Source organism: Neofelis nebulosa, chromosome 6 (assembly GCF_028018385.1).
Source record: "Neofelis nebulosa isolate mNeoNeb1 chromosome 6, mNeoNeb1.pri, whole genome shotgun sequence".
In the NCBI taxonomy this organism is placed as follows: Eukaryota; Metazoa; Chordata; class Mammalia; order Carnivora; family Felidae; genus Neofelis; species Neofelis nebulosa.
In genome coordinates this window covers 8,202,871-8,228,386 of record NC_080787.1, presented here as the reverse complement: position 1 = coordinate 8,228,386, position 25,516 = coordinate 8,202,871, and the positions used below count along the sequence as shown (strand labels likewise).

The 25,516-nt window shown below is 44.7% G+C and overlaps 1 protein-coding gene across 9 annotated transcripts in view; it reads right to left on the bottom strand.

The window, feature by feature from the left end:
* Nucleotides 1–6,392: 6,392 nt before the first annotated feature.
* The window catches only part of LOC131513670 (cytidine monophosphate-N-acetylneuraminic acid hydroxylase), a 134,681-nt gene continuing 115,557 nt past the window's right edge, over nt 6,393–25,516 (bottom strand). For 6 of the 9 annotated variants that reach the window (XM_058732820.1, XM_058732819.1, XM_058732817.1 and 3 more), the window contains 6 exons: nt 22,539–22,679; nt 18,287–18,461; nt 16,137–16,253; nt 11,475–11,590; nt 8,926–9,021; nt 6,393–6,613 (listed from right to left, as the gene is read on the bottom strand). In XM_058732820.1, the coding sequence (XP_058588803.1) occupies nt 8,946–9,021; nt 11,475–11,590; nt 16,137–16,253; nt 18,287–18,461; nt 22,539–22,679 (625 nt within the window). In that variant the 3' untranslated portion in view covers nt 6,393–6,613; nt 8,926–8,945. Of the gene's footprint in view, nt 6,614–8,925; nt 9,022–11,474; nt 11,591–14,396; nt 14,527–16,136; nt 16,254–18,286; nt 18,462–22,538; nt 22,680–25,516 lie in introns of those variants that run through there. The other 3 variants (XR_009262705.1, XM_058732818.1, XR_009262706.1) reach the window with 3 other exon arrangements.

The following is a 25,516-nucleotide window of genomic DNA, read 5'->3' as shown; positions in this document are numbered from 1 at the left end:
TGTGTGTCCCTCTCTCTCTGCCCCTCCCCCGTTCATGCTCTGTCTCTCTCTGTCCCAAAAATAAATAAAAAAACGTTGAATGATACACTGGACCAGACGGATCTAACAGATATGTTCAAAGTATTCCATCCTAAAACAGCAGAATATTCTTTTTCAGTGCACATGGAACATTCTCCAGAATAGATCACATATTAGGCCACAAAACAAGTCTCAACACACTCAAAAAGTTGAAGTAATACCATGTATCTTTTCCGACTATGAAACTAGAAGTCAACCACAACAAAAAATCTGGGAGGACCACAAATACATGGAGGTTAAATAACATGCTACTACACAAGAAATGGGTCAGTTAAGAAATCAAAGAGGAGGGGCAGCTGGGTGGGTCACTTGTTTAAATGTCCAACTCTTGACTTTGGTTCAGGTCATGATCTCACAGTTCGTGAGATGGAGCCCCGCATTGGCTGCACAGAGCCTGCTTGGGATTCTCTCTCTCTCTCTGTGCCCCCCCCCCTCCCTTCTTTCTCCTTCCCTTTCCTCTCAAAATAAATAAACATTTTTTAAAATTTTTAAGGAAATCAAAGAGGAAATAAAAAATATATGGAGACAAATGAAAATGAAAACACAATGGTCCCAAATCTTTGGGATGCAGCAAAAGCTGTTTTAAGAGGGAAGTTAATAGAAATACAGGCCTACCTCAAGAAGAAAAATCTCAATTAAACAACCTAGCCTTACACCTAAAGGAGCTAGAAAAGAAGAACAAATAAAACCCAAAACCAGTAGAAAGAAGGAAATAATAAAGATTAGAGCAGAAATAAGCAAAACAGAAACTAAAAAAACAATAGATCAGATCAATAAGACCAGGAGCTGGTTCTTTGAAAAGATCAACAAAATTGATAAACCCTTAGCCAGACTCATCAAAATAACAGAGAGGAGTCAAATAAAATCAGAAATGAAACAGAAGAAACCAACACTACAGGGGAAAAAAAGGATTGTAAAAGAATATTATGAAAACTTAAATGCCAACAAACTGGACCACCTAGAAGAAATGAATAAAATTCCTGGAACCTATAACCACCCAAAACTGAATCAGAAGGAGAGAGGAAATTTGAACAGGTCGATTACCAGCAAAGAAATTGAGTCAGTAATCAAAAAGCTGCCAATAAACAAAAGTCCAGGACCAGACAGCTTCACAGGTGAATTTCACCAAGCATTTATAGAAGAGTTAACACCTACTCTTCTGAAACTATTCCAAAAAATAGAAGAGGAAGGAAAGCTTTCAAATTCATTCTATGAGGCCAGCACCCAACAATACATTAAAAAAAATCATGTACCACAATGAAGTGGAATTTATTCCTGAGATGCAAGAGTGGTTCAACATTCACAAATCAATGCATGACATTGATAAAAGCCATTTGAAAATTTCAGATGATGCAGAAAAAGCACTTGACAAAGTACAACATCCATTCATGATGAAAACCCTCAACAAATGAGGTTTAGAGGAACGTACATCAACATCATAAAGGCCATATGTGAAAAACCCACAGGCAACATCATACTCAATGGTGAAAAACTGAGAACTTTTCCCCTAAAATCAGGCAGAAGATGAGGATGTCCACTCTCCCCACTTTGATTCAACATAGTATTGGAAATTCTAGCCACAGCAATCAGACAAAGGAAAGGAATAAAAGGTATCCAAACTGGTGAGGAAGAAATAAAACTTTCAGTATCTGTAGATGACATGATACTATATATAGAAAACCCCCAAGACTCCACCAGGAAGCTTCTAGAAGTGGTAAATAAATTCAGTAAGGTTGCAGGATAGAAAGTCAATAGACAGAAATCCATTGCATTTCTACATACTAATAACAAAGTAGCAGAAAGAGGAATTAAGAAAACAGTCCCATTTACAATTGCACCAAAAATAATAAAATATCTAGGATTCAACTTAACCAAGGAGGTGAAAGCTACAAACCATTGATGAAAGAAATTGAAGACAACATAAACAGAAAGATATTCCATGCTCACGGACTGGAAAAACAAATATTGTTAAAATGTCTATACCACCCAAAGCAACCTACAGATTTAATGCAATCCTTATCAAAATACCAACAGCATTTTTCATAGAACTAGAACAATCTAAAATTTGTATAGAATCACAAAAGACCCCAAATAGCCAAAGCAATCTTGTAAAGAAAAACAAAGTGAGGAGTGTCACAATCCCAGATTTCAAGATATAGTACAAAGCTATAGTAATCAAAACAGCATGGTACTGACACAAAAACAGACGCACAGATCAGTGAAACAAGATAGCCCAAAATAAACCCATCGTTATATGGCCCATTAATCTTTGACAAAGGAGGCAAGAATATACTACGGAAAAAAGACAGTCTCTTCAACAAATGGTGTTGGGAAAATTGGTCAGCTACATGCAAAACAATGCAATTGGACCACTTTCTTAAACCATACACAAAAATAAACTCAAAATGGATTAAAGACCTAAATGTGAGACCTGAAACCATAAAAATCCCAGGAGAGAGCACAGGCAGTAATTTCGTTGACATCAGCTATAGCAACTTTTTCATAGCTGTGACTCCTGAGGCAAGGGGGTGGGGAATCAAAAATAAACTATTGGGACTTCGTCAAAATAAAAATCTTCTGCACAGCAAAGGAAACAATCAACAAAATTAAAAAACAGCCTACTGAATGGGAGAAGATATTTTTAAATGACATAGCGGATTAAGGGTTAGTATCCAAAACATATAGAGAATCTACGCAACTCAACAGACACACAAAAAACCCAAACAATCCAATTGAAAAATGGGCAGGAGACGTCCAGATGGCCAACAGACACATGAAAAGATGCACAACATCCCTCATCATCAGGGAAATGCAAATCAAAACCACAGTGAGATATCACCTCCCACCTGTCACAACGGCTCAATCAAAAACACAAGAAACAAGTGTTGGTGAGGATGTAGAACCAAAGGAAACCTCATGCTCTGTTGGTGGGAATGCAAACTGTGCAGCCACTGTGGACAACAATATGGAAGTTCCTCAAGAAATTAAAAATAGAATTACCCTATGATCCAGTAATCCCACTACTGGGTATTTACTCAAAGAATATAAAAACACTAATCTGCAAAGATATATGCACCCCTATGTTTATAGCAGCATTATCTACAATAGCCAAAGTATGGAGCCAGCCTAAGTGTCCACTGACTAATGAATGGATACACACACACACACACACACACACACACACACACACACACGTAATATTATTCAGCTATAAAAAAAGGATGAAACCTTGCCTTTTGCACCAACATGGATGGATCTAGAGAGTATAATGCTAAGTGAAATAAGTCAGTCAGAACAAGATAAATATGATTTCACTCATATGTGGAATGTAAGAAACAAAACAAACGAACAAAGAAAATAGGAGACAAATCAACAAACAGGCTCTTAACTACAGCAAACAAACAGATGGTTCCCAGAGGGGTGGGGGAGCAGGGGATGGGTGAGGTAGGTGATGGGGATTAAGAATATACTTATTGTGATGAGCACCGAGTGATATATGGAATTATCGAATGACTATAGTGTACACCTTAAACCAATATAACACTGTATTTAATTATACTGGAATTAAAAAAAAAACCTTTTTATCATTACGGAGTGTTCCACTTTATCTGACATTAGGATAGCTGTACCATCATTTATTAGTGTTTTCATAGTATATATTCCATTTTTTTTCTTTCATGCTTTCAGTATGCTTATCTTTTAAAAATGTGTCTCATAAGCAGCCAAAGAGGTTTTTGTTTAACTGAAGAATAGCTGACACAAAATATTAGTCTCAGGTGTACAACTTAAGTGATTTGACAGATTTACACATTATGCTATGTTCACCCCACGTATAGCTACCATCTGTCACCATACAATGCTGTTACAATACCACTGACTATATTCCCTATGCTATACCTTTCATCCCTGTGATTAGTCATTCCATAACTGAAAGCTTGTACTTCTCACCCCCATCTTGTACTTGTACTTCATCCATTTTGCCCATCTCCCACCCCAAAAAGCATCTTTTGAAATCCAGTCTGTTCCTGTCTCTTTTAATGAGAGCATTTAGTCCATTTATATTTAATGCAAACATTGATATACTCTCCCATCTGGGTGTTTGCTTTCTATTCATCCTATCTGTTCTATTATTTTCTCTTTTGTTGGCTTCTTTCGCAGGTTAATATTTTTAAATCATTTCATCTTCCCTGTGTTACTTTTGTGGTTACACCTTCTTTTACTATTCCTTCACTGGTTACCCTGGCGATTACAATACAAATTTTTTATCAAGTGTGTGTTTTAATTATCAACTTACTGCCTCTCGGCTCCAAATCTCCTCTTCGTTGCCTGCAATGCGAGAACAAATATTTCCCCCTGGCTACCTAGTTCAAAGTTAAGCTTTGTTTGAGGAGGGCACTGGACGGGGGGCACTAATGAAGAAAGTGGTTTCCGTTCTGGCTCTTACATGTTAGTTGCTCTACTGTGGAGCTCCCAAAGTGTGAGATGAATAGCCGCATGGCAGCTTCCTGGACACTCTGTACCGTGGCTTTATGGTAGGTCTGGGCAGTCTGCAAGCCACCTCCCCCTGAGCGGCTTTCCCGGCACCCCTTGAGTGTGAGTGATTTTCAAGGCATTCGGGGTTTTGGCTTTTGGAATTGGCAGATGCCTATCCGTGGCAGGAGGAAAATCAGCCCCCGATGCCAAGATTATTTCCATGAGTTTCCTCTGTCTCCGGATTTTGATAGCAGTGCAGGTGGTAGGAAGTGGATAGGCTCCGGGTATATTTTGAAGGCGGAGGTAGCAGGGTTTGCTGCTGCAGTGGATGTCAGAGCAAGGCACATAGGATGATTTCACAGTTTTTGGTTTGAGTCATGGAAATGAGATACGAGAGAGGGAAAGAGGGCAGGTGACGTGGGGTAGAGAACAAGAAAGAAGAGGGTGATGCGGACACAGGTAGAAAAGAACCATCTAAGAGGAGTAAGGAACAAAGTGAGGGCATGCAGGGTCGACGCCCTGGTGGTCCCGGTGACATGAAAGAATTGTTGGAGAGAGGGAATCAGAAGGATATCACCGGAAAGTTAGCATGAAAGTAAAGACGGGCTTAATGGCGAGAAAATGAGTCCACATTTTAAAATGATCTTTTCTTTGCTCATCATATACATTTTAACATACATGTGATCGATACATATTACATTTATTTTTCAGTAATGATTGAATAGTTTACCACACAGTGTAAATCACAAAGTACAATTCCTGAATTACATGCATAATGTGTGAGGTGAACCAGAAAAATGAAACATCATCGGTATTAATCGTCATGAGAAATAGATCAACCTTTCCGTTACGAAGTGTGAATTCAGATATTTGAGGAGGTAAATTCACCACTGTATTCTTGCATCTTCAGAATTAAAGAGGTAGTATGTACACTCAGAAAATCAGAAAATCAACATTGAAGTTCAGTCGATGAGAGGTGTGTGTGTGCGTGTGTGCGTGTGTGCGTGTGTGTGTGCTATATTAGCAACATCAACACGTAAAATAGCAACCTTGTTAACGATCACATTTCCTAGGGATACATGTGCATGGCTGTGCCTTAATCATGCAAATATCACCCAAAATTACAGACAGTAGCAGAAACTAGATAAATTAGTTGCCTATCTTAACCACCGAAACGATGTTTTTGTACGGAGGGAAGAGGATTTCCCAACTTTTTCAAGGTATGGATGCTTGTTGTTGACTTTTCTATTGATTTTGAAAGATTTTTGTCTACAAAACTCATTACTAGCTAGTGTTCATTTTTTTTTTTTATTAACCAAAGATCTTTCCATTTGTTAGAATTTATAAGCTGCAGGAAATGACTAATGTTGCCCCGGAATCGAGATAATTTCAGTCCCAACGAAAGTTTTCCTTTTAGGGCAGCCTCTGCAGCCTTGTTTTGGCAAATGCATGCATTTCAACAATCCTTTTTCAAAACAGCCCACAAGTCCTCTTACCTGACTCTCTTAACGGACCCTGTTTGGGAAATCAATCTATTAAGGAACAAAATGCCTATTGTTAGATTCTTCTTTCATAATACTATTTTAAGTTTTTCTCCTTCCTGCTTTCTTCTTACAGTCACTCGTTTATCCATTTCTCTTCCTTCTTCTCTTTTTCTAACCCAGCTTTTATTTCCTCACCCCCTTCCAGTTTCCTCGTGGTCCTCGAGGGAATTCTGTCTCCTCCTCGAGGGAATTCTGTCTCCTCCTGTTCTATTTCTTCAACCCTCAGATTCACATCTCCTCCTGTTACGATTGGTTTCCCATAGACAATCTGTTCCTGTAGGGTTCATCACCTCTATCTGTTCCTGTAGGGTTCATCACCTCTTTTATAGAGAATTGTGTATGGAATCTAAATTATCTGGCTATGTAGTGATCCACAAACATATGTGAACGTCTCACAAATGCAACATGTAATTATCCATCGTTGATTTCAATAAGGCATAAGTCCCTTTGGTATAAGCTTCCTGTGTTCAAGACGTAGCATCAGTAAATTCTTGAATTTTCTATGTTGTTTGGCATCTCTGTGAATTAAAGACATTAAGGGTAAATCTCACTTTAATACTTTTTTCATTTTTTGTTGCATTGGGACAGATTTTTTTGTCTTGTTCTTTAGTCCAAGTTACATAGTCTTTGATGCTTCAAAGGTCAGCAGGAGTCTAAAACTGGATTGTGAACTGAACTATACGGTTCTTCTTCCGACTTTTTACAGATTCACCATGTGGCTGACTGTAGGTCACAGGACTCTCCTGTCTATTTCATCAGGCCGACAAAGTTAACATTTGTTGTCCACTTATCACATGCTACTCACTCACTCAGCAGTGACTTACCCGTGACACAACCCTGTGAGTGGGTGCTATCGTTATGTCGACTTTACAGATGAAAACCTGAGACATAGGGAGGTTCGCTAATTTGCCCAAGGTCATCCAGTAGGTGACAAAGCTCAGATTTTAACTTGAGAAGTCAGATTCCAAGTCTGAGGTGCTGACCGCCATACTTTATTGCCTTCCTGACGCGGCAACTTGAAAATGCACACGCTGGCCTCCTGACTCTGTAGCCTTCGTCACTGCTCCATTTCGTTCACCCACTTACACAGAAGCGTCCCTGTCCATCTTTCAGAACTGCTCTGGCTCCGAGACTGTGAACTCTGTGCTTTCTCTGTCCATTACCTCCTCACCTTCCATGCCTCCTGGCCTAACCACTAAACTCACTCAGCACCTTCACGGAGGCCCCCTGACCCTGCTCCCTCAGGGCCACTCATGCCTCTCCTCCACTCCCCTCATTCTGTTGTCCCAGGAGGACTCTTCAAGGCTCCAGTCCACCTTGCATTTTTCTCCCTTTTCACTTTAGCCACTCTTTCTGTCTGGAATATTCTTTCCACCATCCCTCCCCTCTGTTTTAGCTACAATAAGCACTTTACCCAAACTTCGAGCCACTCTCCGAGCACCACCTTGCCTCTCCACGGTCCCCAAATACTACCTGCTCCGTAATGTTCTTCCTGGTCATTTCAAAAAGTCAGATGTAACCTCTCCCTCCTCAGTACTCCCAACATTTAGTTTGTAACACAAACATAGTGCTTATTTAGTCTACCTTATAATCCAGTAATATGTGAATTCCCTTGGCCTCCCTTTTGGTTTATAATCCTAATTTAGAAGATCTAGCCCGATGCCTCGTGCTGGACTGGGGTATGGAGCAAAGGGCTAGAATAGGGAACAAAGAACTTAACAACTGAAAAAAAAATGTTTTATTTCGATCCTTAATTTTACTGGTAAGGACACTGAAGCCCAGTTTAAGAGACAAGTCGTACTGAGAGTGGGAGACAGAAACTCACTGTTCCTTCCCTCCTTGAATGCATACCATGACTAAAATCGTATGTGCATGGGGCACAGCGCTAAGCACTAGGGATACAAAAGCAAGAGAGTTTACTAGTAAGAAAATCAGAGTCTACTGAGCAGAAAACAGGTTATTGACATACAACGTGATGAGACAGTGTTGGTGGGATAAATATATAAATAAATGCATGAGGCGAAGAATTTACTATCTTTGTAATAATATTATGTGATCTTTCTAACAGTAAGTGTGAGGAAACATAATTTTTAATTCAGTTAATAAGATCCCATCCCAAGCGGTAGGAAGAAATGTCAAATCTGATTTGAACCAGACAAACTGATCTCTATCGGCTTGAAAAAGGGAGAGGACTGGGGCGCCTGGGTGGCGCAGTCGGTTAAGCGTCCGACTTCAGCCAGGTCACGATCTCGCGGTCCGTGAGTTCGAGCCCCGCGTCAGGCTCTGGGCTGATGGCTCGGAGCCTGGAGCCTGTTTCCGATTCTGTGTCTCCCTCTCTCTCTGCCCCTCCCCTGTTCATGCTCTGTCTCTCTCTGTCCCAAAAATAAATAAAAAACGTTGAAAAAAAAAATTTAAAAAAAAAAAAAAGAAAAAAGAAAAAGGGAGAGGACTATTGCAAATGGGGAGGTGATATTTTCCATCATACTCTGTTTTTCAGTTTTCCTCCCTTTGGTTTCTTCTGCTGCTCTGTGTTCAGGATTTAGCTCTGAACACTCACTGCCCTCCTGGGATAATTTCCGTCTTGTTTTTTAGCTGGCCGTATGTTCACGTCAACCAGACCAAACACTCTACAGACTTGGACTGGATGTACCCACTGCTCATTTTCTTTCTTTATCTCTAAACTTGAATGTTCTTCTTGTAACGTTAGCTCTTCTCACTCCCCTGAAAGTTAGCTTTTCTGACAGGTATGGTGCCTGCCTAATTTGGACGCCCGAGAGAGTGTGACAGGGTTTACGACAAGGGTTTCTCCCAGACTTACGGCATGCCTCACCTGGAAAGCTCAGGTCTGCTCTACCCACAGTGCATCAGGAAGGACCTCCAGTTGGGTGGCGTGAGAGGGAGTTTTATTTGAAAATGGTTCCAAAACCTGTATAGGAGATAAAGTGCGGAAATACGTTTTGGAAATTTCCATGACGGCTGCTTGGCCAAGATCTGTTTGGTACCTGGTACTGAGCCCTCCCCTAAGAGATGGGGCTTCTGTACTGTTTCGGTGCCTGGCATTTTCAGTGTGTTGAATGCGGACCCTTAAACCAGGACAACTGTGTCTTATTTTTATCTTATCGTGGCGGGCCTTGCTTTAAGGAATTCTCGTATGTGAAAATATAGATTAGTATTCTGTACACAAAAGGATTAGAACCTGGTACTAGTGAGGGTCCAGGTAACTGGGTCCTCTCCTACGTGTACCTGGGGAGATAAACTGGCTTCCCTCAACAAGTGGGCAGAGTGTGCCCAAAGCCTATGCACTGTGTGCTCGCCGGATCATGCAGCTCCGCTCGTGGGAATGTGTCCTGAGGAAACCACCCTGACAAGAAACACCGACATGTTAACCCGCCACATCATCCAACAGTGAAAAGTTAGAAACAACTTACAGGTAGATCAAAGATTGTTCAGTAAACACGTAGGTACAAAGGGACACATGATATTAGGGGCGCCTGGGGGGCTCAGTCGGTTAAGCGTCCGACTCTTGATTTCTGCTCAGGTCATGATCTTACAGTCCGTGAGTTCAAGTCCCATATCTTGATGATATGTCATCATATGACAGCGTGAGCCTACTTGGGATTCTCTCTCCCGCCCCCCCGGCCCCTCCCCCTTTCTCTCACGTGCTCTCTCTCTAATATAAATAAACATTTTTAAAAGTACATACAATATTACTGGATGTTTACAGAAAATGCATGTGTAGGTGCTTATAAATGAAAAGGAAAGATTAACCAGATATAAACAGCTCTCTCTGAGGGGTGGAGACATTTGTGGTTTTAACTCTTTTTTGAATTTTTAAATACCTTTCCTCAAACTTTCTACAGTGGAGATATATTATCTTTACAACCAGTAAAATGTTCAATAAACTCATAAATCCCATTGGAAGAGAGACAAAGATAAACTGGGCTGTGACTGTTTCCCATGATTCATTAGGGGATCCTCTTACATTTATGACCTTCATTACCAAACAGCAGAACAAAATAGTCTTTAGCACCAATATCCTACAAGAGGAAACTATTTTCTTACGAAAATAACCTCTTGAATCTCCCCAAAAGTGGCTTCATTCCTGTGTTTCCACAACAAGAGGTCAGGCATATGTTCTGTTCAAAATGAACAAAAGTCAAACATGTTTTACAGCCATTAAAAAGTTTGAGGTTCGGGACTCCCGGCCGGCTCGGTCGGTGGAGCATGCGACTCTTGATCTCGGGGTCATGAGTCTGAGCCCCACCTTGGGTGTAGAGATTACGTAAAACTAAAATCTTTAGATAAAAAATTGAGGCTGATCTGTGTGTGTCTCAACACGAGGGATGCCAAAGGTAACACTGATGAGTAAAAAAAAAAAATGCAAGCTACCTATCTTTCGTACTCAGATTATATTTAAAAAATAACGCAACAACAAACTTTTCCCTCCAACTGTATGGGACATCGTACCAGAGAAATGTTGACAGAAACAGGCCTGGGATGACTGATACGCACTGAACTTGAAGAGAGTTACCGAGAGAGCTCTGGTGAGTGGGCGGGGGGAGAGGCAGGAAACAGGGTTTTGCGGGATGGGTGGGGTGGTGTTATTTACTTTTTACTTCGCATGCTTCACCATTCTTTACATTTTCTAAAAATAATTTTAAAACATTCAAAAGGAAATCGGTAAAAGAGAGACACACCTGTGCTGCGGGCTCAAGGCCGAGGCAGATGGTACATTTTGCTTACTTACGGTGAAATTCCTGCACTTTTCTGGTAATGATAAGTGGTAATGATAAGAAACGATTCTCCCTCTTGGTGATTCTTTGGCAAATGTAAATATGGCCAACGGGCCTTTCTGACGTCTCAGCTCAAATATTTCAAGTACAATCTTAAAGATGTACAGTTGTGTAACGGGAGACTTACATGGTTTTTGAAGTGGAGGGCGGGCACTCAGTGGGCCATCCCCCCTAACCAAACCGTCCTCCAAATGCACGCTGGAGTTGAGCACAGGCCAAAATGTGATGTGGGAAAGGTCTGTCTTCAATGACCATGACTTTGTCACGTAAACACTGCCCCTCATTCTTGTCTTGGCAAACCCCCTCCTTCCCTCTCATAATGTCCTTTCATTTCTTGTACCAAGGAAATGTGGTTCAGTTCCAGAAAGGAACTGAAACACATCCGTGTGAAGGTATAAATGACTCTTTAAAATATTACTTTTGTAATCAGATTTGCTTTTTACAGGTTAACAAAGGAATGAAGCTCTAATGGTGGAATCTCGCACATCCACCAGAATATGGGGGCACAGTCAGTCCCTGACTCTGCTTATATATCCGCGGCGTCCTCCACGGTGGCCTCGCATGTGCCAGGCACTTTCCAACTTACAGGTGATGGTATATGTCAGGACTCCGTTGCAGCCGGGTTTGGAATCCTATATACAAGTCGTCCCAGAGAAGACCGTTCTTTACCACGTGTCTGATGACGTCAACCCGGCTCCGAATCTGAAACAGACATGGAACGAAGAGCAGGGGTGACCCAGCCAGCACCGAGTACCGACCCCTCATGTCCCTGGGAGAAGCAGCTGTCTGGGACGGCAGGGACCCGGGCAGTCAGGGAGAAACGCCGACTACAGTAGATGTCACAGGCCGGGGTGGGGGTGGGGGGTTGGTTGGAGAGAAGGGACCTGAGCTCGGCAGGAAGTGAGGGAAGGAAAACGGGAAGAAGGAAAACGGGAAAGGGATCTGGAGCTGGGGAAGCGAGCCTCGTGGCACAGTCACATCGCTGGCTCGAAATCCACGTTCCAGCGTGTGGAGTCAGCAACCGCTCTGTGCCTCAGTCTCCTCATCTACAGAACGCAAATGACGGAACCTTCCTCCGAGGGTGGCCGTGAGATTAACTGAGTCGATGCACATCCAAGACTCCCGCTGCACAGTAAGCTTTCCGCACAAGTGGGCGCTACAGTGTTATTCTCAAAGAGGCGCGTTCCAGTCTCCCGCCGGAACATTCTGCGGCACAGCCGAGCGTCCGGGTCTCCGGCCGTCTGCGGGTTTCGGGCCTGCCTCACAGCAAGACCACCTCAGGTAGGGGGTCAGACCCTTCCCTTTCGAGAATCTCAACTCCCGACACGGAGGCTCGGGGGGAGGCGTCAGAGGAGTTCAGGATTAGCAGACAAGCAGAGATGGTTTGGAGTGTCAGCCGAGGGCTTACTACTCAGGTGACCTTAACCTGGCTCAGCCTCAGTTTCCTCTCTTACAGGACTGTTGGGAGAAAAAACTGATATCATTTATAAAAAGAAGTGTGCAAAGATCTGCGGTGGCTTTGACACGGCAGCCGCACCAGCGCTAAAGGTCACCAGGAGCTTTCTCGGTATCGGACGTCGGATTTGTCCCTGGGAAACAGCACACGGAAGCCACTAGACGCCAACTTCCGGAAATGACACGCCATTACGTGACGTAGGGTGATGAGATGGACACCCTGGTTTACTTGTCTCGCCTGCACCTTCCCTCCAAAAAGATGACATCCGCTGTGAGCGCGGACACAGCTCAGCGGCTCTGTTCTTCCGCCAGAAGATTCAGAAACGTGACTGCAGTTGGGCCGGGATGAGCCTGCCCCTCGTAAGACTGAGGTCTCTTTCCTCACACCGGGCAAGGAGATGGCCTTTCTAACCTTTCAATCTGGAGAAGAGCACACAGAAGACCGGGGGACACAACTGAGAAGGATTTGGGGTACAGATGGGAAGGTCCTGGTGACTGATGAGCTTTGGGGGTGAGGGAAAGGGTCACCGTGTCAAGCGTGGCTCATCGTCGGCGGTCAATGCTGCCAAAAATCCAGAAAAGAAGAAAAGAGCGGTTCTAGAGAAGGAAGAGGATGAGCTGGAATTTGAACAGGTTGAAAAGGAGGTGATGAGAATTTGGAGATGGGGTGGCGATATCGGGCGGGCCGCTGACTGGAAAGAATCTCAAGCCCGAGCGTGTCGTGGGGCAGGACATACAGATTTTGGACTCATTAGCGGAGATGCGGTACCAGCAGATGAGATCGCCCAGGAAGAGGCGCGGGAGGAAGAGTGATTTGAACACAGAACCCCGGGGGGGGAAACAAGAACTTTAAGTGATGCCTGGAGAAAGAGAGACCCTGGAAGAATGCAGGAGAATAGTCGGGAAGCGAAAAAAACCCAGGGGTGGAGTCACAGGAATGGAGAAAGGACTTCAGTTTGAAAAGATGGACCGGTCACACGCAATAAACCACCTGTGTTCTGTGCACTCTCAGGCCCAACCAACGTGTTCACAACACACGTATACAGGTATCAGCTGTCACGGAACAGGAAACAAAGGGAGTCGTTGACCAGCAAGAGATTTCAACTAACTTCAATCTGGAACGTAGGCTGATGAGGGGCAACCAAAGACAGAGTCTGTGGAGTCCCAGAGCGCGTGGGGAGGGGCGTCCAGACGTGCAGGGGGCAGAGGTGGGTTCCAAGGGCGATGTGAGGACACACAGCATGACGTACATGCAACCGCTGACCTGTTCCTATGGCCCCACGCGCTGTTCTCACTGAATACCTTCAGACAGTTCTCTGAGTAAATGGAATGGATTCTGGCGGGAGCCCAAGGGGGTGGTTTCCTCGTGATGTCCCAAAGCCAGGAGCTCTACACTTTGGAACTTAGGGGACCCCCGACCTGACAGCTAGCTGCTCACCCCCATAACTTAAACTGGTGACCCCGGACCAAACAGCCTAGCTGGCGGGTCATAGAGCCCACGGTCCCTTTTTAAAAAACTGAGTTAGTTTTCTGCTCATTCGTTAATCTGGGTATTTCACATAAAAATCCAGGCTTCCGAGTTCTCTGGAATATTCCGATCAGCTGGGGCTCATCAGGCGCTGCCCCTTCCACGTGATAGTCCCCACCCTGCTCTCCTGTTTCCAACCTGCCTTGAGCCAGCGGTGAGCACTATAGCATGTGATCCCTGCCTTTAGGTAAAGCCTGCCAATGACAAGTCCTATACAGACACAGAGAGCCCTACACCAGCTGGGGAAAGGTCTTGTCACTGGTAAATACAGATGAATCCCTTACTTCTCAAAAGTCACTTACAAAGGAAGAAAGATCAGCCTGCGGTAAGCAGCGGGGCACACGGGGAGAGGCCAAAGGAGCAACGCCCTCCACGTCCACGCAAGGTGACCTGCTAGCCAGCGTCGGGCGCTCGGCTAAACTGCCTTGCGACGCGAGGCAGGAAACTATGTAAAGTTCAGCTCCCACGCATCCCTTCTGTGGCAGTGACTCAAGCAGAAAGTGTAGAAGCAAAGAAGGTTGGGACCTGGCCGGGGTCTGGAGGCAGGTAAGGGACGTCGCAGGGTGACAGATCTGTAGAGACCCAGAGGAGCTCATCCAGATTGGAGCAGGAGGAGGTGGACTGCAGTGGCCATGCATCTAGGAGACACGGAGAGCTGGTGAGACAGAAGATATACTTATGAGCTGGAAAGGCAATTAATGGTTTAAAAGAAAAACAAACACAAAAACAGAAACGGGCAGCATGAGAGGACTCTAGGAGCGCTTCCAAGGGTAGGCATAAGCAAACCTCAGCATGAGAAAATCTCCCTAAGATCCCGGCAGATAAAAGCACCGAGAGCCACATCACAGAGCACCAGGCATGATGATGATGCACTTCCCGGTGCATTTGAATCTGCAGCAAGCGGTTGCTTGCTTGCTTTACCCAGCAGATGTGAAAAAGCGACTTTCCGTTAAATATTTTACATGAACTTGTTAATCAGAAAAGTCTGAAGATGTAGCTCCTTGAAGGCGAACAGACACTTCAATGTACAGATTTTGTAAATTCAGAATCTGGGGAGCAACATAGTGGCTAAAGTCTAGAGCCTAGAGTCTAGCTAGACTCTAGAGCCAGACAGCGGAGGTCAGCCCTGTGCCCCACCGCTTGCCAGCTGGACAGCCTGCGGGCAAGTTCCCGACCGCCGGTATGGCGTTACCCTCATCCAGAAGTGGGGGATATAGTGATCTCTGTCCATAGGTTGTTGCGGAATAAATGACTTAATGTTTATAAAGTGCTTAGAGCTATGCGTTTGTTAAATAAAACAATAAATGTAATAGATCCATTTTGCTTAAAATGGGTGCTTCAACACAGGGTTCTCCTCTATGTGAAAACCCAGTTTTTTTTTAAAAGCCAGAAAGCAGGCAGTAAGTCATTGGTTGTACTGAAGTTTCGACCTAGGATTCTCTTCAATAGCAAGTACTTTACTAAACCTTAAAATACAAATCAAATTATTAAAAGGTCGTTTAAGAACACATCTGTTATCCAAAGGTACGTTTAAACCACTACAATTAAAGTAGCGTGCGTTTATATGGCACAAGTAACAAGTTCAAGGGCAGACCGTATATCCTCCTAATTTCCCGAATGGTCGTTGTGTTTACATTCACATAGAATTTAAAATTACAGTGCATGCTCCTGTATATTATTAGTTATGTGACTACCACAAAGTGGTAGAGTGGGAGTGCGTCCCGTGGAAAGAAAAAACCAAGGCTTGGACAGGTTAAATCACTTACTCAAAGCCTATAATCAGCAGGGAGGGGGCACCAGTCCTAAGCTTGAAGCGGTCTCCACAGCAATAGCTCTTCCTTTCCATTATGGCGCCACAGGTCAGGGATTTGCTCCAAACTGGAGCTCAATCAAAGATGTGTTGATTTATGTTGACTTAATTCCTTTTATAGGGATGCCCACTGGGTCCACTGGGGGGAAGGAGGCAGAGATCTCGAGGCTTGCGGGTCTGATGATAGCTTAAGCGGGTCGGGTTTGGGCAGTAAGCACGTAGAGGAGCCAATCTTTGCAATGGACTCAAAAAGCAGCAAGTATGGACTTCAGTTAATAATTATGTTTCAACACTGCCTCATTAGTTGTGACAACTACCACAGTAAAGGAAGGTGTTAACGATCTTCTGTGCCATTCTCCCAAGGTTTTCCGTAAATCTAAAACGACTCTAAAATAAAAAGTGGATTTAGAAAGGAAGGAAGAAAGGTAGACAGGAAGGAGCAATTTGCTGCTTACTTCCTCATACGGGTGTTCCCGGCTTGGTCTTTCTTTTGGAAAGGATAAGTCTAGAAAGTCAACCAAATAGTCGTATCCTCCAGGAAAAGGGCTGAAGTCCTCATCTGTTTCAATCATCTGTGCAAATGACAACATGGTAAAGGCAAGAAGCATATAAGTCTGGTGGTCAAAGTCTTCTAAAAATCCTAGACTGTGTAAGACCCAAACATCCTTAAATGATAGCAATGAATTGGAGTTCGTATATTCCCTCCCTCAATCTCTCTCTCTCGAACTGATAACATTCAAATCCTAGCCTTCTACACAAGCAAGCTTCTTCACATCACTAACTTCAATCAAATTTACAGAGAAGGTTATCATCATCTTGAGTACTGTTAGTAATGAGACAGCAAACGCCATGATAAGTTTGTAGGCAAAGGAAGAAATAAAATGTGCAATGTTTCTTATCATTAAATAGCAGCTAAACAGCCATAGCTTCATGGAAAATTCCAAATATTTTCTCTTTTTCATACTGATTGTCCAACTGAAAGTAATCATTTAGAGCAATGCTCTCCAGGTCTCTGGACTTCAAAGACAATTTCCTAAAAAATATTCGGGAGCTAATATAAGCATCGATGTAGTGCCTTTGGATGACACAAAGGGTTGGGGGCACAGACCCCTTCCTGCTCCCACTCCTGTGCACCTGAAACGCCATGTATAACTTGACTCCCCCACAATATAATAGCATGTTGACTAGAAGCCTTACCGGTAACATAAAACATAAACACATGTTTTTGATGTAATATGTATTGTATACTGCATTCTTACAATAGAGTAAGCTAGAGAAAAAGTGTTATTAAGAGGATCCTAAGAGGGGCACCTGGGTGGCTCAGTCATTTAAACGTCTGACTCTTGGTTCTGGCTCAGGTCATGGTCTCGTGGTTCGTGAGTTCGAGCCCTACATCAGGCTCTGTGCTAACAGCGTGGAGCCTGCTTGGGATCCTCTCTCTCTCTCTCTCTCTCCCTCTCTCTGCCTCTCCCCTGCTGTCTCTCTCCAAATCAGTACACACTACATTGAAAAAAAGAAATTCATAGGAGAATTTACATATATACAGTATTGTATTTACAGTCCTCAATTGTTAAAAAATCTGTTTATAAGTGTCACTCAAGAGTCAACCGCATTTTATTTCCCAGTGAGGACTTGCAAAAAGTCTTACATCTACTTTTATTTCATTAAGGGAAGAATGCTTTGACACCTCAAAAACAGAGAGGACCTAATCTTGGAATAATGACAATTCATCCCGAGAAAAGAAAGCTGACAACTTTGTAACCGTACTCGTAAGCATACTCAAACCTACTCACCACTGACCGGAGAAATCATTGTCATAGACTGGCACTGACCCCCAGGCCAGGTTTTAGGAATCATTGCGTTTAAGAACGGCAAGAATTGCCTGGAATTACCGTTCAGGGGTTGAAAGGTAAACCTGGGAATAGTCCTCACTCTGAGGGGCCCCAGTCCTTGTCTCTAAGAGCGAATGCTGTCTATCGCCTGATGAGCTGTCCCTAAACTTTGCACACCAAACAGAAGCCGGATAAAATACACATGTGAGTGGCTGGTTACTCCAGCCTCTGCAGTACTCCTGGCCCACTGCGGCTCCCTCTTTCTCTTGCACCTCCTACCTGTTAGTATTTACTTTGCTTTTGGAGACCCTTTTAGCTTCGGTGGCCAGGTTATAACCCGAACCGCTTGGCTTGTGAGCCCTGTATGTACGTGCTGCAGCGAGTATAAGTTTCAGACCTCCAGCCTAGATCTAGCACTTAACCTTGTGCTTAAACCTCATGGTTTGTGCAATCTGATTCTGACCACAGCTGCCGATAGGAGGCACCTGTTTCTATGTCACCCGGCTACAAGTCAGGTGGGTAGCACCTTCCAGCCCCACGGCGTAAAGAGCTGTTTCTGCCGATGCTAAACAAAACAGAACACCCACAAAACCCACAACAACAATCATGGGACAAGAATGCTCCCAAAGCAAAAGTGAGCTGGACCTGAGGGAACATGCCCTACATTTGGCGCTTAAGGCAGGCTTATTGAGAAATAAACTGGAATGCTCAGGGGGTTCCCTCTAGTTCCATAATACAAGGGCAAAGACAGACAACACTTATGGCGGGCGTACCCTGACCACCAGGTTGTAATCCTTAAATCCCGCCCAAGTGAAGTATTCTTTTATCCAGGATGAGTGAAGAAATATATCGTCTCCTACGGCAGCATTCAAGATGTTCAAATAGGGTTCGAAGTCCCAGGAATCCTTGTAGATCTTGGTCCCCTCTGGAGGCTCTATGATGCCCTTGCTTAAAGACACAGAGGTGACAGTTAGTCGTATTGTGAAAATGTGAATCCCCTGGCACTGATGACTATATTATGGTTATGCGGGACGTTAACGTTAGGGAAAGTCTGGGGACGGGACTATGGGAAAACTCCACATCTTTTGTAACTTTTCCCTAAATATTAAAAAAAAAATCATAAATTACATTAAAAATTTAAAAAAAAAACCCATCATTGGATTCCCTCTTGAGTCCTTGTAGGAGAGCTCAGTCTATGGAAGCCGTGTGGCCATATACATGTCCCATAAAGAGATTGGTCCTGGAGGAGCCGGAAGGGTAGTGAAGGTTTACGGGAATGCCAAGAGCGCTGTTACTTCTTTTATTTATTTATTTTTTAATGTTTACTTTTGAGGGAGACAGAGACAGAGTGGGAGCAGGGGCGGGGCAGAGAGAAAGGGAGACAGAATCCGGAACAGGCTCCAGGCTCCGAGCTGTCGGCACGGAGCCCGACGCGGGGCTCGAACTCACAAACCGTGAGATCATGACCTGAGCTGAAGTCGGTCGCTTAACCGACTGAGCCACCCAGGTGCCCCAAGAGTGCCATACTTCTGGGGAGGCTCCCTCCTGCACACACTTGAGCGACGGCCCCAGACATCTGTTGCGTGTCCAGAAGGCACATTACCCGAGGTGGCTGAGTACGTGTGACACTTTCGGATGCCTCTGCCTATCCAGGTGGAAAGTGGCCGCCTGAAGGAAATCACCGATGGCCGCAGGGCCTGACCGCCCCGCAAGGTGGCTGCGAGGAGGCACCTAGTCAGAGCGTGCGTGTACAACGGGGGGATTCCACAGGGAGAAAGAAGGGCACGAAGGTGAGAGAAGCCATAAACAAGGAAGGCAAAAGTGAGCCCTTCCAGATCAACAGTCAACCAGACAGTAGCCGTCAGAGTGCCTGGATGATTCGGAAACGTCCCACAGAAGTTCCTCAGGAGACGTGTGAGGGGTGGGGCCTGAACCCCAGCCTGCACCGAGCTCCTGTGAATCGGCCAGTGTGGTGGGTTTCCAAGTCAGAATACATTTCAAGGTCAAAGTCCATGTCTGGGGGGAAAAAAAAGGTTGGAAAACCACTGATCTGGGCCCTTTTGATTCAAGTAGCTAAACGATGGAAGTGTTGAATATAATGTCATATTTATGTTGCGGATGTCCGCTCACGGTCCCGCCCCCAGCCTCCGCGGAATGGAAGTGTGGGGGAAGCAGCAGCATGACTGGCACTTAGACGGGGCTCAACAAGTCTCTGTTGAGCGTCTCAGCGAGTTTAGCCTAGCTTCGAGAAACAGCCAGAATTTGGGGCCTCTGACACATGGTCCTCCTACTGTACTGATCAAACCACAGCTGAGACGGACAGATGGGCAATTTTATTCTAAAACCCGGTCAGCAGTCTGGATGACCGAGTTCTCTGACCTCCCCAGAGCTCTGTCCATCCAGTGCAGAGAGGGAATCGCCGCGTGAAACACGGAACCCTAGAAATGGAACGGGATGTGATGGGGGCAGGGGAAATCCAAGGAGGGAAACAGGCACCTGTCTACTAAATACCTGGCAAGTCGCTGTAGGTCTGTACGGGCCACTTCTCAACACGATGCTTTTGGTCCATCGTTCTCCCAAAGCTAAGGCGCGCTAGCTTCGGTGAGAAATTACTTAACAGAATCCCAAAGCTTCTACCTTGGAAGTCAATCTCAGAGCTACTTCTGCAACTCCTGGCCGGGTCTCGGCTTAAAGCCACACTCATCTCAGGCCCCCCAGCTGCCTTCTCGACTGGAGCTCTTCTCCCTGTAGCCTCTTCCCCAGTTCACGCTCCTCTGCAGGCTGAAATGGTTTCTCCAGAACATAACGCAGTGATGTGCCTGCTTTGCTGCGTAACTTTCTCAAGCGCTAGTTACTCCCAGGCAAGCTCCCTGCGTGGCTTCACGAGGCCTTTGTGACCCTGGCCCCCCCACGTGGCGTCTGGCGTTCCTGCTTCATGAGGGAAGGACATTTTCACGGCTGTGTCCCTGTACCTAGTAGTACCGAGGCAGGCACACCAAAGGAGCTCAATAAATCGTTTCTGAATGAATGACATACACTCGCTCACCAGTTCAAAGCGTCTGCGTGCATCGAACTCGCAACACCATCGACCCCTCCCTTCGCCAGCACACGCCATTCCCTCTGGAATCTGGAATCCCTCCTTCCCTCTCTCCGTCCCTCTTATTCGCTCCCTCTCAATTACCCTACTGGTAATCCCTTCCCCTCTGAGACCTAGCTCAAATGCCAGAGATTTCAGATTGAGCTTTTCTTGACCACACTTCCTGTTCTCCCACCCCCTCCTCCCCTCACCAGGCAGAGTGAAGCACTTAGCCTTCCACATCCCTCACACTCCATGTCATTACTGAGAACCCAACAGCTATGCTCTTGTCACCCAGAATGTTTGGTAAGATGCAGTGATACAAAGGCACATCCCCAGGCTCTACCTCGGATCCAGAGCCCCGGGCGGTGGGGCTCAGGGATCTGCATTTACCCAAGTTCCTCAAGGCTATTCTGTTTGCGAATTCCTGCTCCAGGATGCGTCCGGAGGACGGGACCCAGAAGATACGGAGCTCAGCAAATGCCAAATGACCAAGGCTCTCGAATGCCCTCTGATACCGGAATAATTAACAACTTCTCTTATCCTTGATCTGGTGAGTAAAAACTGCTTTTATCCTGGAAGCACTGGGGGGGATCTTAAAGAATCTGAAGCAGGAAGGAACAGGAACGGTTTTGTATTTTGAAAAGTTTACTCTGGCAGCAATGTAAAAACTTCTCTTACTCTTAATCTGGAGAATAAAAACTGCTTTTATGCTAGAAACACTGGGGAGATCTTAAAGAATCTGAAGCCAGAAGGAACAGGAAGGGTTTTGCATTTTGAAAAGTTTACTCTGGCAGCAATGTGGAGTGGGGGGTTATACACCTTTTGCCTACAGTCCCTGTAAGAATTAACATCGAATCATTATATCAGGACCCTGGGGGTCCACCAAGGGCACCTCTGACACGAAAGTTTCCTGAAATAATCATTCCCTTTATTATAGGCAAGGTACTCGGGTGTATTCTATTCTGTTCGATTTCATTTTTCAGAAATGCAGGTTGTAATGAATGTCATTGATTTTTATGACCCACCAAAAGCCACCATGGATTTTGACCAGCAGATTGGAACTGGCTGGTATAGAGAACACAGACACAGGCAAGACAAGTCAGGGGCCACCGTGGGAATCGAGGCTAAAAATTATGAGAAGCTGAATGAAGGCCATGGCAGAAAAGGCTAGGGGCAAGTGATGGAGTTATGGGGGGTTTATGGAGGAGAAAGGACTGGCTTCAACAACCGGTTTCACACAGGAAGTCAGCAAAGGGTCAGAATCGCTAACCCCTGCCTTGGCAGGGGTGAGGCCGGGAGCAGGTGTGACCTTTTGGTTAACTGTGTGATTCGCTCTCTAACTCACCCCGTCAGTTTCTAAATTAGGGTGAGGAACTTATGGTTTCATTCGGCTCAAGACAAGTGTTTATAAAAACATAGGTCTGCGACATCGATGTTAACTTTTCTCGAATTGCACCCCCGATGCGAGGCTACTTGCTCAGATGTGCTCTGCATGGGACAGGCGGTGGGGTAATGTTTATGCTGATATGAAAACCAGCTCTCGTGTCCGTTGCTTTTTACTTCTTTAAGGCAACTTCTTTTTGAGCCTATCAATGGTCCCTGATAGGAATAAAACACCCTCACCCTTCATCCTCAAATAAGGTTCTGAGATGAGGAAAACATTTGAGTATTTGTTACGTCGCATGAGAAACCTACGGGAAAACTCAATCTTCTCCCCCTTAGATCTGAAAGATACTTAATGGTTTATTTAAACAGTAAGACTTCCGTTTCTAAAGGTGACGTATGGATCTGATTCCATGAGAATCTCAGCATGCCAGTCAACAAAGACTTAATATTCCTACAAACGAGGACCTGTCAAAAGGCCACAGGTATGCCCTTTATTTTCTCATAAAATTGAAAAACATTCGTGAACCATCCTTAAGACTCTATAAAGACTCAAACCAAACCTGTCTGTTGGGTCCTTTAGCATCCGACTCAGATCGAGAGTGGCTCCAGGCCGTGGGGTCCACGTTACCACATCAGAGTTTTTCTTGATAAGATTGTTGAGTTCATTTGGGTCATTTTTGATGTTTGTTTCCTTAATATACCTGTGAAAATAAGAGCATGCTTATGTAAGAAAACAATTAATTCTCAGATGCACAGTCTGAGTAGCACGATGCTAGAATTTTTTTGTCTCTTCATTCCCACTTAACCAATAACTTACCGCATGGAAAAATAAAGACTATACTTGGCCTAATGTCCCTAATTAGGGAAGAATTATTAGCCCAAGAAGTTGTACTTATACTTTGTCTTTAAGTATAATCATATGGTGATTGAATGTAAAAAGACCGACTATTTTTAACAGGTGGGAATAGCACACGCTTGTATTTGATATTAACTAAACGTACAGATGACGAAATATTATTCGATAGGAATAATACTAAGCACTGACCATGAGCTAGTCGACTTTACCTTCACAGCGCTAATGAGACAGCTACCATTCATGCTCTCACTGTAGAGAGAAGGGGACTAAGGCTTTGAAAGGCCAGGTGACTTGCCCGAGGTCACCCCCCTGGACGGCAGTGCCCACCCGGCTGTCCACCACGCCGCACAGCCAGGAGGCCACAGGAAGGAGCTCCTCCCCCAGTTTGGGATCCAAGTCTGAAAAGTCACCACTTGTCATGTGCGGTTATACGCGAGAAGACGGCCATCTGCGAACCAGGAAGCCAGCCCTCACTCGACACTGAGTCTGCAACTTGATGTTGGACTTTCCAGCCTCCTGAGAAATGAACCTCGGTTGTAGAGCACACGTGCCTTCAGTCATAGCCCTTCCTGACACCTAGCTTCTCACTGTGCTACCGAGCCGAGCCGACCATCTCCCAAATTTAATTCCAAGCCACAATCTTTCTGGAAATTGCCATTTCAGGGTCATATGGGAAGGTGGTGGTGGGACTGGGGCAGAGAAGGGGCGATCCAGAGAAAAAGGATTTGTCCCTGTGTTTCACCTGACACGGGTTATATAGACGGACATTTCTATTAAAGGGAATTTAACCTCCTTGAGCTACAACCCGCTCACCTAGACTGGATACAGAATTTTAGTCAGACAAATACAAAACATATGTAAGCACCTAGATTTCTACAGCACCAGGGGACTTACATCACCTTATGACCCTGGAATCCATTCGGCAGATGTGAGTGAAGACGTCACTCCACCCACAGATGCGAGTAGCTTTTCCCTTCCCACTGGCATTAATGAACCTCCAGCAGGGTAGAACTCACTTCGAAGCAGTTGCCACCATTCTGTCTTTTCTTACGATCTCTAGTCTCAAGATGGTTCACTGCCTGGTCTCTCTGCCTCCGATCTCGTCTCCAAACCACAATACTGTCAGATTACTCTTCCTAAAACACAATGTGTGGTGTTCACAAAATTCTGTCACTTCCTGATGCTTGCCTGTCTCCCTCTCTAAAATAATAATAAAATCAATACCGAGGTGCTGCCCTCTGAGGGGTACCGCGAGCGCTGAGAGCAACATTTGTCCATTACTTACACACAGAAGAGTGGCTTGCCATTACTTTAAAAGGCAGCATTTTAAGTAGCCAAGTGTCCTGTAATCAAGTATGCACGACATCCGGTTCTTCTCCACGTTCTTGGAATTCAGTCTCCTTAACGCCTCTGGAATCTGAATTCCCTTCTCACTCCCAAGGTCACTCACCATCCCCGCCTAGATTATTGTCATGGTTCTCAAACTGGTCTCTAGGATCAGTATTGGCCTTTCCCTTCCCATCGCACAGACACATGACCTAACTCCCCCTCTGATCACATCGCTGTTCCTCATCAGACTCTTTTATTGGGCTCCTCATGCCTTCAAGATAAAAATCCAAGCTACTTGCCGTGGAAGACACAAGGCTGTTCACTGTGTGGCTTCCTGGTTTCTTCCACCACGCCTCACGTAGCTTCCTTAGTTCCCTATACTGAGCTCTGTCATCTCAGCATCTTACTGTCTTTTCCGGTCAGTGTCTACTCCTACTTCGAAACTGACCCTCACCGTCTCACCCGGTACTCATTTTCTGACCCCCACTGCCTCCTAAACACACAGGTGTCCTACGCTTTTCGTGCTGTATCATGATGGTTTTTCTCTTCCAGGAGACGATCGCTCAGAACACGATCATTTATCTCTGCTTTTTCAGTACCTAGACCAGTGCTGCTCAGTAAATGATAAATGAATGCATAATGAACAGTACTGATCAAAGGAAATGACTTTTTAATCTTAGGTCAGTCTTTACAGAAAGATCAGGAAGATATGGGGTCGCTATATAATTCCACAAGAAGGTGGGAAGAATGGAAGCACATCTGCGATAGGATGTATTAAACACAGCAAATAGGATGTGATTAAACATGTGCCGATAGTTCCTCCGAGAACACGGAATGTTCAAGTGAGAACAGTCATGTTTTAATGATGACACAAATGAAGCCTAGAAAAGTCAAATAATTGCTTGTAACTAATGATAGAGGGAAGACCTACATTCCACGTGCATGATTTCTCCTATGGTGCTGTGCTGCCTGTAACGGAGGAGAAATCACGGCTGGTCCCTACGGGATTACTGTTATGAAAACTCATCTTGAGGACTGGTTTCTTTATTATCCAACAGATTTACAATAAATTTATAATTCTGTAATATCCAGCAAACTGGTACAATGACACACGCATTGCCTGTCTGCACACGTCTGTCTTTTGTTCACAGGATGCTCCCGGTAGGGAGGACAAAGAGGCTCGTCACAAAGCAGACGGTGCTCGTACTTGCTCATGAAAACAATATTGCAGTGAGAGGCTGAGTCACTGCATGTACTAAGGATAAAATAAGTTTTATATATAATTACAGAATCTTATAAAAGCAAAATTAATCTATAAGGTAGTAGCATTTAAAATAAAACTGTGCTTCCAAT